Here is an 18049-nt window from a genome sequence, read left to right as displayed (position 1 = left end):
ATGAATCACTGAATTCATGTCTTCTGACTGGCAGACATGTTTGCTGTAGCTGCCAAGCGTGATTGCCCTGTTGTTAACAAAACCAGGTTCAAAATTGGTTACTCTGGGTAATATCCTATATTAACCTCATCTGTGTTTATAGTTCACTCACTCAGATTAGACTTTAGGGAGCTTGACATTTATGGCAACCAGCTATAACAAAGCTTCATTCATAAGATTGATATTGGCCTTCAGTTTTTATTAGCCTATGCTGTGACTACAATCAAACACACTGCTCTAAAGGGAATTACTTTATGAAGTCTGTTTTTCACCATGATAAATTATTTATCAGGGACAAAGTGCTCTAAATTTCAGTGTCGGTCTGCCAGATTTAGGCAGTTAGATCAAGTCCATGTTTGTCAATTCAACTAAAAAAAAACGGAAAAAAAGAGATGCAATGTCTTTACAGCAATGGTTTAAGAAAACTCATAAGATATCAGGTAAAACCTAAAAGAGCATCAAGATACAAAAACTAAAAAATAAGGAAGTGTATGAGTATAGAGTTTGCACGTTCACACAACATTATTGTACCTTTACAGCTACTGACTAAAGAGTTACAAGTATTGTTATGTGTCATGTTGGAACTGCTTTTGGTGCTTGAAGTGCATATTGAAGCCACTGTAGGTTGGTAAAAGTGTTCAGTTTCAGTTCAGTCAGTGAGCTGTGACCATGTGCACATGTGTCAGACTCAGACACACTCCTGGCTATTCGCAGTTTTCTTCCTTGAAATAGAGACACACATGGAGGGACACGGTGCTCAGCGGCACTGACAGGAGCCACATTCCAGTGAAGGTGGACACAAAACCGGGGGTTAAGCCGCTCCCCTTTCAACTGGCTGCATCACTGGATTATTGCTAAATTCTTTCTGGGGTTTTCACTTGTCAGAACAAGCAGAGGCACAACGTCAGCAATACAGTGAAAGCAGGGAGAGAGACAGAGGGATTCAGAGAGAGTGCCAAAGTGTGATGAGTGAGGGGCAAGACAGGAATACAGTGGTTCTGAAGAGTTTGAATTTGAATTTCAGAGGGACACGCGAGAGAGGAGAGAGAGAAAGAGAGAGAGAGAGAGAGAGAGAGAGAGACACACACACACACACAGGCTGAGGGGTGTGTCATAGCAATTTAGTTCCTCAAGGAAGTACAACTCAACATTATCTTAAGACAGTGTGGCACTGACAGAAGCGCTGCAGGAGGGCTGGCTTTTTTGGGGGGGTTTTGGTCCTGCTGGTGGTGAAGATGAAAGGATCTTGTTAAATCAACCGGCCTTTGCTGTCAACCTGAGATACAGAGCAGAGGGAGGGAGAGAGAGAGAGAGAGAGAGAGATCTGACACACACACGGAGGGAGGGGAACTCAGCACACACACAGGTAAGACACTTTTAGCGTGTTCATGTGCCAGTAAAAGGATCCTCTGGGCCCAGATTAGTGTTTTGTCTCTTGTTTTTTGTTCTTGGAAAAATTAAGAGTATTCATTGTTAGACGATTGGCACAGACACAGTCAGGGGGACGACTGGAACAAATTGTGTGACTCTCCACTTCCCCATCTTGAGCGCGAGTTGGGAGACATGCATGTACGCTCACAGTCATGCTGGAACAAGTACAGTGACATGCACAGATGTAGAGCTCACACTTTTATTTGCACAGCCATGGAGTTGCTCAACTCCAGTCTTGAGACAGTGAGTAGACTTTCCTTTCCTCACTGGCCTACTTTGATTTGCGGCATGTTAAGTAAGAGCAAAAGTCTGAAAGGTTGAAATGTTACTCACACTGTGGTGCTGATACAAGGGACAAAAATACAAGGTATGGGCCTTTGCTGATGATACCCCACCATTCGGCTAACTGCTGTCTGTTTCGCTTCCCTTTTGAGGCATCGCAGATGGGTGGCAGGCTTGAGCAACGGTAATTCACAAGAGTTGTGCAATTTTGAAAGAGAAACTGCAATATGTACTTTTTGGGGATTTCAAAATGCTCCTCTGTCTATTATTAAATGGAAGCATTCTTTTTTAAACAAAAGATTTTTTGTCAAATGAAGAAGGCAATTAATAAATCAAATATGAAAGAAATCTAATCTTCACAAACTTGCATAAGGAATTAAACATGCCACTGAAATAAGATGGCATCAATAGTTACCAATTACACAAGAATATTAAGTGCAAAACAAGATCTACACATCTCAACCTTCAGCCCTGTTGTCCTCAGTTCAAACCACACAACGGAAATGACATTTCATCTTGGCACAATACTCATCTCAAAGAAAGCTGCTGTGTAAGGACACCGCTACTCTTCTCTCCTAGTTCATTACCAGGAGAAATAAAAGTTATCAGGTCTGTACAACTGCCTTTGCAGCTCAGTGATGATCCTCCAACAATGGCCTCCTTGTTTTCATCTTATTGACTGGCATGGCTTCTTTTTTTCTGGAATATTCTCATTGTCCATATGATCAAAGGCTGCAGGTAGAGAAAAGAGAACTAACCCTCCCTCCTCTCAGTCTCCAGCTACAACCAAGTCAAGCCAAACCCCAGGCCTGGTGAGGACAGTCAGTGAGATTGTCCATCTGTTGAGCTCATAGTAACGAGGCCCGGCTGCACTCTAATAACAGCGCAAGGCACATTGTCACAGGCTGAGTCAAAGGGGGCTTCATGAATCCCCCTCTAAGCCCACACACACACACACACACACACATGCTGAAAAGGGTAAGTGCATAAATACAAATTGTTTTGTTCACAAAAATATAATAACACACAAAAAAAGAAAACAGTAGAAATCGCTTTTACCTACTCAGAAATGCATATCCTCATGCACACAAGTTCATACAAGTACACAAACACTGAGGCTCAATGCTGGAGTCATCTGAGGAATGCTAAATATTTACCTCTCCTGCCTGCCTGGATGACTCCACCAATCATCACTCTCTCTTTGACTGTCCATTAACCCAACATGGAGAGATTTTTCACCACCTGGTGTTACAGTTACTTTAAAACAAAATATGGCCATGTCTACAGTGATAGCACCACCTCCGCTCCTATAACCAGCAGCGACAGTGTGGCTGGTACTGTTTTCACCTTGTTAGTCTGTGTGTGTGCCCTAAGACACCCACTGTAACAGGAACTACCATATAGGCTGTTTTGAGTACTTTGGCAGGTGTCTGTCACCGCAACAGCATAGCAACCGTGCAAGATATAGTCATGAAACTTTATGGATGTGTAGTCGACATCAGATTCAAAGATGGGTGTGGTCCGACCCATAAGTGATGAGTAGTCATGTAATAATGTAGTAACTACTAAGTGCTTCTGTAATAATGTAGTAATAATAATTAGAGAGTACTCATGGTTTGGAACATTGTGCCTGGTCTGATCCCATCGCGAAATGGTCTCTAGTTATTTTTCAGTTTGTTGTCCTGACAGTATTAGATCTCACACAGCATACAGGTGCTTGTCAATTCCAGCAGGCATTTGGGAAGGAAACAAACACTTCAACGTGTAATGCAGTCAGTCCCTGATGTATGTCAACAACAAACCAACGCTTCAAGGCCCTCTTCAGTCCATCTGTACCAGAAAATAGATGCTCAACATCCAAAGCGTCCTTGATGTGACCGACTAAACAACGTCCATTATGGAAAAGTGGTTTCATGGCAATGTGCTGATGTTACACAGAAATGTTTCAATGCTCTCCAAAAAGCCTCAACCCCCTGATAGATCTGCGTTAAATAATCAATGTAGATGCACAAAAAGCCAAGCGACGAGCAGTCTCCAGCTGTGGGAGTTACATATCACTATGTGGAACTACACACTGTGCACGTCCCTCAAATCCCTGTAGTCTTTTTAGCAAATAAATGAGATTGAAGCATGAATCTGAAATAGCTATCACGCTGCTCCACTTCCATTATCACTGTTAAGGGAAATTAATCTAATGAATGTTCTTTAATTCCCCACAGGGAACCCAAAGCTTTTGTAACAAAGCAAGCTATTAAAAATGTGACACTTGTTCAAAATGAATGGTTGTGCATGTAAAACGGAACCTAGTGAGATATCCTATAAAAGTGACTGTTTTCTTATTATGGATGTTGCAGTTGGGATTGGGGTGCATGCCAGGGATGGTGGAGAGTCACCGCAAGTACTGCCTATTTGCATAATATGCTCGTTAATGTAACCGGACCACTTTTTCATTTATTAGTGAGCCGTGGAGTCATTTGCTCACAGTGCTGACTGTGCATCACTGAAGTCTGACAATGAGTATCCCATGATTTCAATAACACTGTCTAATAAGCACAAACAAGCATGAAAATCACATTAAAGCCACCATCAGGCAGTCATTTAATTGACAGCTCACGGACAATATACTGTTGCTAATGTACAGGATAGTACAGTAACAAACCAGCTGTTGTTAAACCTAAAGGCAGACCCCAGATACAGTAATTGAAGTAGCCATTGGATTCAGGGTGCTCACTTTCTGTTCTTGCCCCACTGCTGATGGAATCTGGGAACAGCAGGCATGGACCTGCCTCAACTATGCAACCTATCTGCTCCTCTCAAATACTTGTCTACACAAGCCACAGAAATGGGATTCAGGGCAGAAAATTACACTGAAAGATGTTCAGTAACTTTTTGGTCGCACTCTCTGGGTCTGTACTTGTGTTACTATCTTACTAACAGCAAATGACACAGGAAATAGGAGAGGATGCACAGCTGTCTCAGTGGCACTGGTGCATGCTAAAGATACGGCATGTCTTTGCTTGATTCTGTTTTTATCAGAAATACTTTTGATTAAGGTGGCATTTGTGCGTTTGTGGTATTGGAGATATAACTACGACTTATCGAGCATAAGTATAACGTAGTATAACAACATTTATTTGCTTAATCTATTATAACAATTATATTATTCTGATCCTTTCAGCCTCTCTTTCTTAGTTTGATGTGGGAATTTTACCTCACTTTGTTTGCCTATAGCTTTTTCCATGTCTCTAATTATAACATCAGGTAAATAAAACGTTAATGTACTTTTCATCTGTCAGTGATTCACTTCGAATCTGCCTGCTTTCATGTTAGAGATCAAGGGAAATTAAACTGAATTAAAAGGAATTAAGTCAAACTGTGTTGACAATCAAAGATAAACTGTGGATTCTGTAGTTCTGTCATAGCGTTGCTGTATGAATGTTGATGACCTCCCAGGGGGTTCTCTGTGATGGATGCTAGGTGTGGTTAAAATCTCAGTGGAGAAATTAAAAGCCTCTGTGGATTCTCTTCCTTGGTTCTTTTCCCTTTTGGCATCATGTGTGCATGTCAGATAGAAAAACAAACACTGCAAAAATCATCACATAAAAGCAGGAATTTGAATTAGACAAAATACACTGTATTTTTAGTGTTTGTTAATTTAGTTCTGTGGGGATATCAGTTTACTTTTTTTTTTTTTTTAAGAAACAAACAAATGTTTATGCTTGAATTAATAATGGCAACACTACAATGCACTTCAGTGATGAGGTGTCAGGATGGATGACAATCTGAAGGTTAGAGAGACACAGTAATGACTGGAGGGTCGCCACTTCAAATCCCCATATGATCTAGGAAATTTGGATAAGAGAAGTGAACACATGTTGTCCTCCCCAACCACCACAACAAACTGTCTGCCCTTGAACATGGCACAACCTCCACCTACCCTACTGGATCTACTCTACGCTTGTGCTGAATGGTGTAAAAATGTTGTTCCTCCTCTTTTTTTAAGAGAAGCAGGCAGTCATCTTACATTTAGCACTTTTTTATTTTATTTTTTTTATTCCTGTTACTTGACTATTGAGACTTTGGATTTGCTGTAATCTGGTGTCAGATTTGGACAGTGACAGGAAATCTGTCATGACTACAGAGAGAAAAAAATCCAAACCTTAAAGTTAAATACAAACTACATCATGCACACGCAGTTAGCAGTCACTCCACTCAGAGAAAGCTGGAATTGTAAATAAGTATTAGCTGAAGTTTACAGATACCATGTTGAATGATTTATGGTAATTAAGTCCTAATGTTTCAAAGGTCCCATATTGTATAAAGGGAGATTTTTTGATTACAAAGCAGGTCTAGGTTCTGTATTAACACTTAAAGTATCAAAGCTTCAGTCCACAGAGAAATCCACACAGCTTGAAGAAACTGAGCCTTAAAATGAGCCATGGGACCTTTAAATCTTCACTGTTGGAAACCACTAATTTGCAACATTTAATTCTGCTATTTTAATCAGTCTGTCTCTTTGCACAATTTAAACAATTCTCAGAGAGAACAGGAAAATGTTCATTTGGTCAATAAAACTGTTGAATGACCCTATTATTATTTTCCCATGTCTTTCTTTATCAACATTGTTGTTAAAATGTCTTTTCTTTTTCCTGAAAGTTCAGCCAACCATGGACGCCTTCAGTTCCAAGGACATGGCCATGAAGGCGCAGAAGAAGATCCTCAGCACCATGGCCACCAAAAGCTCTGTGCAAATGTTCATTGATGACACCACCAGTGAGATCCTGGATGAACTGTACCGCATCTCCAAAGAGTACTCTGGAAATAAAACTGAAGCTCAGAAAGTCATCAAAGACCTGATCAAAATTGCAGTGAAGATAGGCGTGCTGTTCAGAAACAACCGTTTCAACAAAGAGGAGCTGGGAGTGGCCCAAGAATTTAAGAAAAAGTTGCACCAAGGGGCTATGACAGCTATCAGCTTCTACGAGGTACGTTACCACGTATCAACTTCTTGATGTACAGAATACAATATGTGCAAGCTTTATAAAGTTAGATGTTAGACTTAAGAACTTCTTGTTATTCAGGCCACTAAATAACAATTTCCAGTTTAAGACAGATGAATGAATAAGGACACCTTAAACCAACTGCTTAAGGACGGGATGCCCAATTAAAACAGATGTGATGAACACAAAACACAGTACACAACCATTATATGGCATTTCATTTCAAAAGTCAACATGTGGCTCAAAACTACCAAACATTATTTGGTGGTTTTATTTTAGTTCATCAACACACTGTGTGACCAGTTTACTGACCTGTTTCTATCTCTGCTTTTATAAATGTGATAGAACCTAAATAGGTTTGTATTAAACCATAATAAATTAATTTGCTTCCTTTTCTGTATTGTATTAACACAGACAAAAATCCCAAACTGGAAAATGTACAGTGTCACACTCAAGTCAATTTTCTAACAAAAACGTATCTCCTAACTGATGCAGGTGGATTTTACCTTTGACAAGGGAGTGATGGCAGAACTCCTGACAAACTGCAGGGATCTGCTGCTGAAGCTGGTCAACACCCACCTCACCCCTAAATCCCATGGTCGCATCAACCATGTCTTCAACCATTACTCTGACACAGAGCTCCTGACCAAACTGTACGACCCCAACGGCCCCTTTCGACCCAACCTCACCAAGATCTGTAAAGGACTCAACAAACTGGTGGAAGAGGGCACAATATGATGGAAAAACATGTCAGTCAGACACTGGGAGATCTACAGGCACGCTCACCTAAGACTCTGAACTGTTAGAGAAAATTTAGTCTTACTGCTGCTGAGGACTGGCAACATAAGACAAGTGATTTGAGAACAAAACTACTGGCCCCCGATTCTCAAAGAACATGCGGGACAAAAACAAAGTTAATTGAGTCATTTCTCAATTTTTTTATGTTTAGAGGTGATATATATATATATATACACTGTAAAATGGTGATCTATACTTGTCTTTTTAGACAAGGTTCACACAAAACAAACTTGAATTTAAACTGGTTTATATGATATCTGCTGTTCTATTATATAATGAAATGTCAACCAATGTTTAATATTTGAAATGTTTTATTCATAACTATTGATGTTATGTATCATGGAGAAGAGGAGTGAAAACAGCCCGAAAGACTGCATAAAGAAAATTGTAAGGGAATAATGCCACTGTTGTACAACACTGTCATCTGGTGGCCAAAATGATGCAGTAACTTGATGTATTGCATTTAATGAACATCCAGGACAGTATAGCCAATAATAAAGCAAATAACTTCACAAAGGACAATTACTCCCACCATTACTTTGCAGTTTCAAAACATGTTTCGAGGCAACACCACTCTTAAATGGCGTTGACTATGTGAGCTCAAATGTTAATCATATAATTCATGTTTTTCTGAGAAATTAATCACAGTCATTGGCTGACATGTTATTCTTTGGTTTTCTAGGACATTGAATTTCAACAGACAAGGGAAAGTCAAGTACAGACTAGACACTGTACATCAGATAATAGTCAAATATTGTAATATGTTGTTTAACGTCAAAGTGATTTTCCTTTGTGTAAGCAATAATATAGAGAAAAGTCAGTTACAGTTGCTGTTTTTAAAGTGTTTTCAAGTGTAAAAAGTTAACAGTTTCTGGATATATCTTTTTGAGGGCCAAGAGAGCTCAGCCTTGTAAGACAAATGTGAACAAACATATATTTAGACCTGAACCTGGGAATTAAAACTTTTTTTATTTTAAAACGAACTATACAAAACTTCAATGAATCAAAAACAGTCCCATAACAAACAATAAAAAAAGAAAAAAAAAAAAGTCTTTTTTTTTTTTTTTTAAACTTTAGTTACATTGGAATTTTATTCAGCAGTGTTAGACAAAAACTCATTCATGAGCGATGTTTTGCTCTCAATGTTACAGTGAACATGAATTATGTACTTTACATACCATGGCTAAAGATTTTAATCAGAAAACCTGGCCACTACTGCTTTATCTGGCTGTGAGGTAGCATCACACACAACCACATGCTAACCATAAGACTGACTGAACAGTCATATGACTAAACCACGTGACTGCAAATTCTCATTTTTAACATTTGACGCTCTTATTTTGTGCATGTGAAATCAAGCTCTTAAAAAAAAAAAAAAAAAACACCACACACAGCTATTGGCCATATGAAGATTTTCATAACCTACAGTATGTCTAAATAAATAAATAACAAGGCTACGAGAGTGCAATATTCAAATAAAAAGAGTTGTTAAAGACAGTACAACTTTCCATTACAAGATCTATATTAAATGCTACTCTTAAAAGACCATCTAGCAGCAGGGGATCACAAGAAATCTATTCCTTTATCTGTAATGCTCTGTTGCCCAGGAGGCCATACCCAGTGACATGGCTTTTTGGGAAAAGTTTTTAATGATCAAAGCGAGACAGCAGAAAAAAAAACATGTCACAGCTCGAAGATCTCATCTTCCCTGTCTCTCAGTTTCTTGGTGAGTTTGGTAATAGTGAGGGGTACTGCCCCATGTGCTTCCTGCTCCTGTTGCATCCTGATAGATGAAATGACACTCTGTGACCGTGTAAGAGGCCGCCAGTCTGATGTCCTGCTGGCACAAGCTGCTTCTAGGGCAGCAACCCTGTGAAGAAGAAACAGATGAGAAGAGGTAAGTGTGAGGACTGATATGATATGAAAAATCAGCGTGCATTCATCTATGGTGGCTTTGAAAGGCTGCCTCTTGCTCTTAGATATTCTGCTTAAATATCATATCAGCTTCTTACGAATCACATTCACCTACAACTCAAGAGCCAATGCATGAAGTGGTTCATAAGAATGGGGAAGTGGAATCTGATGGCATAACATTTCCCCAAAAATGTGTTTCTGCAATGCAAACTGCTATAGACGCAATTTCTACGAGGTTCACTTGAAAATATTTGTTAAATCTGACTTGTTGGCCAAAACAAAGAAGGTGGATATCAGCAATAAGGGAAAACAGAAATTTTTAAACTATGGTTAAAAAAGAAAGAAAAACAAACAGAAAAACAAAATCTAAGTGGCTTGATGCATGGTGGAAATTACACTGACATCTAGGAAGGCAGGCTTATAAGCATTCAGCATACTAATACTTTTATGTCAATCTGTTAAAAAAATGTCTGTAATCAGGGCCAAATGTTTGGTATTAGGAGTGCAAAAAAAAATCAGATAAATGGTCAAATTACATATATGACATGCATTGACACTTGGAATGCCAAACTGCAGCACAGAAACAAATAAAATGGTGAGACTTTAGGATGTGATCAAAAAATAAACTCAGGGAATGACCGTGTCTGAACAACCAGTGTAAACAAACAAGCACTGACAGTCATGCAGTCATACCTTCTCTCTGCTTCCTCACAGCCTTTGACAGCAGCCTGCTTGGACTGGTTTATCAAGTCATCCAACCTTTTCAAAAAATCCACCGGAGTAAGGTCTGATGCCCTTTCTTTGCCATCATCTTGCTTATTCTCAGAGGAGCTCCCTGTGTGCCCATTAGGAGCACAGCCAGCATTGTCTTTTTTGCTGTCCTCTTCAGCCAAATCCACCCTGTTTCTGCAGTCATCCAAGTCTGACAGCACGGGGATTGATAAAGATTTCTTCAGGAATATTGAGTCATTGGTGTACAGTCTGTTTGCCCGTTTGATTTGTTCCATCTGTAGGAGAATGACATTGTCAGCCTTTTGTAAACTTTGTTTAAGCTGGTCTCAGTTTACTCTAAAGTTGGTTGATATGTTTTGCTTTATTTTTACTAAAATCACCAGCAGGACAGTACTCAAATAATTTTTTCATGCACCGATGTTTTGGTCAGATGCCCTTTCCCTTGCAACAACTGAATAATTTATTAAACTGGAGGGGCTATCCGGCTTGTGATTTTTGCTCTTCACTTCTGAGGATTTAGCACTCTTTAACACATACTGGGGTTGAGTGTGCGCATGTATTATCATCACATCCAAGATATATGTAATAATGATACACAAACAAATAACACATTAACAAAAAACAGCAATAAGCAAATTATACATATACGTTATTAAAAACTATGAAGAATCACTTCTAAGAACTGCAACTAATGATTATTTTCATTATCATTTATTCTGCAGATTATTTTCTTGATTAATTGATTAATTGTTTTATCAATAAAATGCCAAGTGAAAAACTTCCCAGATCACAACGTGACCTTTTAACATGCTTGTTATATCCAGTTTATTATCATATTTGACAAAGAAAAACAGAAAAAAAACATAACATTTAAAAAGATGAAACCATTATTTGGCAACCTTGCACAAAAAAATGACAGTTACTCGAAAAATGGTGAACGAACAATTAATTGTCGATCAACTATTGGATTAATCAACTAACTGTTTCAGCGCTATCAAATACAGTTGTTTTGTAAATCCCAACATTGCAAAAACAAACAACATTATATATGTATATGAAGGTTTAATATTAATTGCCAGAGGGCATAATAAAGAACTAAACTAGTTGCACTGTTAACATTTAACAGTGAACTAGCTCATACTTACAGACACTCCATATTTCAGAGACAGGCCTTGTAATGTCTCTCCTGGCTGAATTTTGTGCTCAATGCGTCTCTGGCGAACCGGAGAGAACGGAGACCGGACCAAACTGCCGTAAGATCTTGTGCGGCTTCCTCGGAGCAGGCCGTTCCCATCGGCTGGCAAAGACGCCCGTTCCCCGGACATAGTCGTGAACCACTTACACTTGCACTAAGCCCGCAACCGACAAATAAAATACGGTCGCCGGCAAACTTTAATTTTGTTCACATCCCCGGAGCACCAGTTACTTAGCCTAGATGCTAGCTAGCAGCTTAGTTAGCCTGCTAGCTAAGTTATCAACTCAATTAATGTTGACGCACCTTCTTTTTTTCGACTGTTAAACTGAGACTGTATCCTGCTAACGTGACGAGTCTTTGTCATAACTATTCACAATAACTTACCTAACTTCAAGTTTAACCTACCTCATCTCTCAAACAAACGCCTGAACAGTTGAGAAAGTTGTTAACGCTATCGCTTTCTGGACTCCTGCGCTCAGCTGCCTGCTGCCATATGTTGCCATGGCTGCCGTGTGGAGTGCCTCGTCACTGGTGCTGCATTCATGACAATTGGAATAAACCAATACCGACTGAAGCCTTGTATATAGTCATAGACAGTTCTTTGATACAGTATGTGGTTTGAAGCAGAATTAATAACCTACATTTCCACACATTGGTTAATTTATCTGTCTTATGGACGTTATACACACTTTCACAAGTAGTGTATATCGGAGTCCTATGATCGGAACTCATGTTTTAAGATGTGTCGAACACAAACGAAATGCAAAATAGTACAAGCAAATGAGCTTTGTTATACCGTTGTAATGGTTGTGTGGACTCTCTAAAATTAAGAAGAAGAACAAGAAGAAATAAGTAGTAGAAACCAATACCACACTTTGGGGTCAGATAAGCCTAGTACCTAAAACCGAGCTGAATGGTATTTTCAAATCAGAAGTTCGTAGTTCCGATTTCCCCGTTTGATTAGAAACGCAACACCGTCATCAGGAATTAGCTTGTGAAGTAGCAAGCCAGTCAGCTAACCTGTCACAACCATCTATTTTTAGATTAGAAAACATAATAAGCATGTCTTTTAAAAGGGAAGGTGATGACAAGAGTCAGCTGAATATCCTGAAGGTAGGACTGTTTTTTTTTTAGTTTTTCTAGAAGAGACTTCAGCTGAGATTATACGTGTTGTTGTCGTTAGCATCCTGCTAGCTAATAGCGAACTTTAGCTTTGCTTCTATGAAACTGTTGCCTAAGTTAAAAAAAATGAATTAACCACTTTACTATCGATGGTTATTGTCTTGTGTTTCAGAAACGGCGTGTGGCGGATCTTTTGTCTAATTTTATTCCAGAAGATGAAGCAGCTCTTTTGAAGAATGGACGGTGAAATTAACTTACTGATATATTTTAGGGTAGAAACTCTAACTATAACTTGAAGTTGTTCAAGGCTGTTATCAAGACATGGTAATTGATGACAAGAAGCTGAAGTCCGTCCTGTTCTTTTGGTTTCCATAGATACACTTGCCTTGTGTGCTCCTACCGCCCCGTGTTTGACACAGTTGATATGCTGACAGTCCACAGAAAGGGGAAAAGGCATCTAGAAGGTGAGAGATTTAAGGAGAAGAGTCATTCTTATTTATGACTTGACTTCATTCCAGGAGTTTGTGTGTGGTGAAGTGTTTAAATTGTGATTTACGATTTTTCCCAAGGTTGTCTGGTGTAACTTTCTGGGGATACACACCGTGTCTGCATTTGTGACATATATCTGCCATCTAGGACTGCAACAGACATTATTTTTATGTTTTCTCGCCTAATCGATTTACCAATTAATCAAATGTATTCACTTTACTATTGTTAATTAAGGAGACCAGAAAATATTAACATTTGTGAGAATGCAACCCGAGAATTCATATACATTTAACAATTAACCATTATCATAATTGTTGAAAATAAATTCTCTGCCCATTCATTAATAATAACAATAATAATAATCACTGGAGCTTTACTGCCATGAGACAACCATAGTGATGAACATAAAAGCAGTGTGCAATTTACTATACAAGTCATAGCTGATTTTCAACAGTGACTTTACTTGTACATATATTTCATCTGTTAGCAGTGGGCAATGTGTAATTTTATTATAATTTATAGTGATATAGTAAATTTTCTCACAATGATGCAAAAATCATACAAAAGTAAAATCCATTGAAGATGTCAAGCTCATTGATTTGCAGCATTGCCCACGATACGACGATAAGAGATATTGAAGAGATAGCTATAGTACAATAAATGGTATTAATGGTTTGGTTTGTGATGGTTGATGTATTATATTGCCTCACAGTATATATCATCATATTGTCCAACCATAGATTTACACAAGGTTTGGAAAATGGAGATTGTTCTTTTTATGTTCTATGTCTTCAGGATTAAAAGCATTCTATGGCAAGAAAGCACGGATGAAGAATGAAATGACAAAGAGGCAACATGAAAATTTCATTCAGGCTGAAGACAGAGCACAGGTCGGAACATCATGTGTGTTTGATCTGACAAGTTGTAGTTAAGTGGCAAATGTTTCAGGATCTCTTGATACACAAAGTAGTGCAGAGAAACTGTGGATCCCAGGAGCAACAGATGAGTCAACCTGATCATTCAGCAGGGAGAAAGTCAATGAATCATTTTTAGGGAACAGCAACATGAGCTGAACAAACATCTTACGTCGAATGACTGAAACACTTCATGGGTCCATGTTGTTGTCTTGTGTCACAGGCATTGAGTGACAGCCCTGTGACCATCTTATGACCATGACAATGATATCCTACCAACCAATTTAAAGCCGTTGTTGTCTGTTGTGAAAAACATAAACAACACTTGACAGAGCATATGACTACTGACTACTACCATTCCAGCTGACTGCTGAGTGAGCTCCCAGTAGCATTTTAGAAATTTCTACAATCCACACAGACACACATAAAGCATGTTGCTGTGATTTTAGGAACCGTGCAGTTCCGCCCCATTACTGGCACAAACACGGAAGCTTACACATCACGCTTTATTGAAGACCGTACCATACAACAGTTGCCATCGAAAAAAAACCAGGTGAGTGAGATGCTTGTTTAATATACAAATTCCCACATATCTTTTAAATCTCAGAAGAGGGATAAAAGAAAAAAACACAATTTTAAACATAAACCTGTGATTTTTAAGCACAAAAGCTGAAAAAGAACCAGCAAACATCAGCTCACTTCCCAGTGGCAACTCTTGCAGCAAAACACCATCTGAGCAAGAACACACACACTGGAAAACTGGCGCTTCAAACAGTGTAACACCGAGCAGCTCCAGTGGCTTCACAGCAGGTAAAGTCTGTGACAGAAAATCTTTCATTTTCAAATTTAGTGCTGGAGAACACCCAGGCTCGACCATGCTTTAACTCAGGGGATGTTTTGTCTTCTGCAGCCAATGAAGAGTTACCTCCATCAAAGGACATACAAGGATCTCAGCTTACAGTGGCACCGGAGGCAGAGCCTATCACAGCCCAGAGGAGGAGGGAGCTGGAGCACTACCTGAAACTGAAAAGGTACAGAACAGTTTTTATTGTTTAAACTGAGGCTAAACATTACTGCCTGGAGTTGAGCATTTGCACTATTAAAAGCCAGTTCAGTGTTTTTGACTGTGCCCTTTGTTTACAGCACATTTTGTCTTTGTCTCTTTCATAGTGAAGGGTGGCTACAAGACCGCAGTGGCCAGTGGATCAAAGACGAGAACGTGGAGTTTGATTCAGATGAGGAGGAGCCTCCTTCGTTAGACGGCATAGCCACAAGTCACTGAGAGGAGTAAGAACTGTGGGAACACAGCACAGATCGACTTGTACCACAGTGGTACATTCAGAAAGCACGGTGCTGTTTGAAACAGCTACTGCTCCATGTGCAAGGACTTTATGTAACAGATTTACACCTTTCATTCAGTCACATGGTTTTTTTGTGTTGATTCTGCAGCGCCTGTGGACTGCGGCCTGCTACTCACCAGTGATCATCAGCTGCAACTGTTGATGCTCTTATTGTTTTTTCTTTTATTAAAACTCAGTTAAATGAAAAGTGTTGATGTAACCCAGTCAGCTGATTCTGTGTAATTGTAAATGCCAGAAAAAACATCAAAAGTTTTATATCAAATTCTGGCAGCTTCATTTTTCTTTTTTCCTGTGCTGTCCACTTTGAAAAAACTTGCTTGTGACCTAATGTCTGGAAGACAGTAGTTTATTACTACTTGTGGATTATTTTTATAGTTTGGGCCATCAGTTCTATTTGTTATAATTTCATTGTATTCACCAAAGTAGTTTCTGAGATATCGGAACATAGAGACGTTGCTACACAAAGTCCTGTCAGTAATAGCCTCCCATTGCACAAGAAAACGGTACACAATGTTGAACCAGGAAGTTATTCTGTAAAATGTGGTGGATATGTGCAACTGCATCAGTTTGACAAACCTGGGGGTTTGTTCACAACCTGTCTGCTTGTGTTTCATGCCCTGTCTGGCTTCTTTTTAGTGATGTCTCTGTTCCCAAGTCTCAGCAATTAACTTGGTGAGTACAGTTATTATTACTCATTAAATGTTGTCATAATTCATTGTCATTATTGTCATATTTGGCCACCACCATTTGTCACTGCACCACTCTGTCTCAAAAGGTGTAACAGTGTTACAAACTGACTCAATCACGTTAACTCACCACCACCAGTCTTGTGTCTTATTCACAGACACTACAGGATGGAAAGAGCGGCACCTAGAGCTGAGCAAACACTGAAATTTTCAGCGGAATATGTCCCATCCGCCACAGAATGAATAAGGCTATTTTCATCCCCCTTTCGTCTATTTAACCCCCTGAATAGATCAAACGCCTGAGTCTGGAAGAACTAATCCTCAGTCAACTTTGCTATAAATCAGCAGTATTAGTGCTAATCTGGGTAAAGAAGCCACTGGTTAGCATTCTCCACAACACAGGTGGGATAAATTGGATAATACCATCAGGGTCAGTGGGATGGGGCTGAGGGACTTAGCATGGGTTAGTTTCTGATGACACCGCTAATATGTGTCAAAAGCTCACTTCATTATTTTGGAGCTCAGGGCGTCACCACCACATGGGGACGCACTTAATATACTGTATGTGTAAGATCTTTGTCACTCGTCATGGAGATGTAGCAGGATGAAATATATACACTGGTAAAATGGTTATTGATTTTTAAATTCTGATGACCTTTAATATCATGCCTGACCTTTTAATGGTACAACTTACACAATCCTCTGACGCAAATATGACAAAAAAAAAAAAAGTAACACAATGTGGTCAAAACATCTGTCACAGCACGTATGGCATCCAGCATTACAATCCAAAAATATACCTGTGTTTTATTGCAAAACAACGATCAAAGGGAAGAGAAACTCTCAGAATAGATCGTGGCGAGGCAACGCTGACTTTAAATCATTCAGAGATGCCAAATGTCAGTGAAGTCTACATGGCTTGAGAAAATGTGACCTTTTGAGAAGTCTAGAAATCAGTTGGTGGTAATGTCAAACTTGACATTAAGTCAGAGCGTGTTAAAGAAATAAGGAAATGGGTTAAAGAAATGACGGCGGGAACAGGGGCAGAAACCCGAGCAATGCTGTCAAAATCCTCAGAGGTTAACAGCTGTTTCTGTTCATAAATCTCCACGGGTGCACATGGGGGCAACCCTCTTAAACTTGGTCCTTATATTTGGAACAAGGTAACTCAAGCCCAGTGGACTAGGTTACGTTCCCCATCAGGGTATGGTGCGGGGGTTAAAAATAGCTCAGGTGCTTGAGGGAAGTCAGAGGATCAGAGGAGACTAAGGGATTAAAGAGTTGTGATTCTTCACAAGAGTTTCATCTCTAAAAAGCTGCAGTATATGTCTGACATGGGAAAATATTATAAATGAAACTTTATTATTCATTATATAAAGAATCCAGTTTTTGATCATGTTACATGGTGAGACTTAAAAACCCCAACATTTTGCCACAGAATTGCTGTCAAGTGGTAAATATATCAATGTAATAAATGTATCAGTTTAGGACAGAAACCGTGCATGTCAAGAGATCCTGATCTAATTTAGACTGATAATGGTGCAACAACAACATTATGAGTCTCAACTGTTGGTTTCACATACCTAAAGAGCTCCTCCAATGAAAATCAAGTTTTTAACCTGGTTAACATGTCCATATGGTGTTTTTTATATGATACAAGACATATCATGAGCAAGTATTCAGCTTGGAACTGCAGTGACCCAATGATAGTCTCAAAGAAACAGATTCAGACAGCCAGGAATTTATACATCACAAACCTATGGAATCAATCCCATCAAGTTACCTGTTAACCTAGCACAAGCAGCGGTGGTGGGCAGGGCACAAGGCCTGATCCAGAATTTCTCAGTGAGGAGCATTGATGTGGTTCCAGCCCCATTTTTTCTCAACTGATTATAAGGGAAAACCATGTTAGATAAAATATGAATCACAGCAGAGTATTTTTACAAACTTTAAACTGTGTCTGTGAGGGAACTTTAAAGATTCAGTTGGGTTGGGAGCTTTTCCCTGGAATCCAGTTTCAGCAGTAAGTATGTGCTTTGAGTAATTTCAACCAATATTACTTGAGAATAATATTCATATTCCAAAT

General features: G+C 39.2%; 4 protein-coding genes across 11 annotated transcripts in view; 2 read left to right on the top strand and 2 right to left on the bottom strand.

Annotated features, from left to right (window-relative positions):
• Positions 1 to 12372, bottom strand: part of sema6cb (semaphorin 6Cb) — a 350862-nt gene extending 338490 nt beyond the window's left edge. For all 7 annotated transcript variants that reach the window (XM_071468733.1, XM_071468731.1, XM_071468730.1 and 4 more), the window contains exon 1: positions 11797 to 12372. The gene's annotated coding sequence lies outside the window, so the exon portion shown is untranslated. The remainder of the gene's footprint in view (positions 1 to 11796) is intronic.
• On the top strand, positions 846 to 7500 carry tnfaip8l2b (tumor necrosis factor, alpha-induced protein 8-like 2b). Of its 2 annotated transcripts, none has more exons than XM_071468751.1 (3): positions 846 to 1405; positions 6414 to 6737; positions 7248 to 7500. In XM_071468751.1, the coding sequence occupies exons 2-3, from the start codon at positions 6420 to 6422 to the stop codon at positions 7488 to 7490; spliced, it is 561 nt and encodes a 186-aa protein (XP_071324852.1). In that variant the 5' UTR covers positions 846 to 1405; positions 6414 to 6419; the 3' UTR covers positions 7491 to 7500. The 2 variants fall into 2 exon arrangements, with proteins under 2 accessions (XP_071324852.1, XP_071324851.1); XM_071468750.1 differs by having other exon boundaries at positions 864 to 1405; positions 6409 to 6737.
• On the bottom strand, positions 7844 to 11803 carry lysmd1 (LysM, putative peptidoglycan-binding, domain containing 1). Its single transcript, XM_071468748.1, has 3 exons — positions 11342 to 11803; positions 10158 to 10471; positions 7844 to 9420 (listed from the first exon to the last, which is right to left on the bottom strand). Exons 1-3 carry the CDS (start codon positions 11519 to 11521, stop codon positions 9234 to 9236), a joined length of 681 nt encoding a protein of 226 aa, XP_071324849.1. The 5' UTR covers positions 11522 to 11803; the 3' UTR covers positions 7844 to 9233.
• Positions 12368 to 15992, top strand: scnm1 (sodium channel modifier 1). Its single transcript, XM_071469018.1, has 8 exons — positions 12368 to 12504; positions 12686 to 12756; positions 12889 to 12977; positions 13798 to 13892; positions 14366 to 14469; positions 14578 to 14726; positions 14827 to 14947; positions 15087 to 15992. The coding sequence occupies exons 1-8, from the start codon at positions 12454 to 12456 to the stop codon at positions 15196 to 15198; spliced, it is 792 nt and encodes a 263-aa protein (XP_071325119.1). The 5' UTR covers positions 12368 to 12453; the 3' UTR covers positions 15199 to 15992.
• The last annotated feature ends 2057 nt before the right edge of the window (positions 15993 to 18049 follow it).

The sequence above is a fragment of the Trachinotus anak genome, unplaced genomic scaffold, assembly GCF_046630095.1.
Source record: "Trachinotus anak isolate AG129_WGS33_773 ecotype Australia unplaced genomic scaffold, CSIRO_AGI_Tana_v1 ptg000032l, whole genome shotgun sequence".
Taxonomy (NCBI): Eukaryota; Metazoa; Chordata; class Actinopteri; order Carangiformes; family Carangidae; genus Trachinotus; species Trachinotus anak.
The sequence above is the reverse complement of the archived record's forward strand: the minus strand, read 5'-3'. Positions and strand labels throughout refer to the sequence as shown.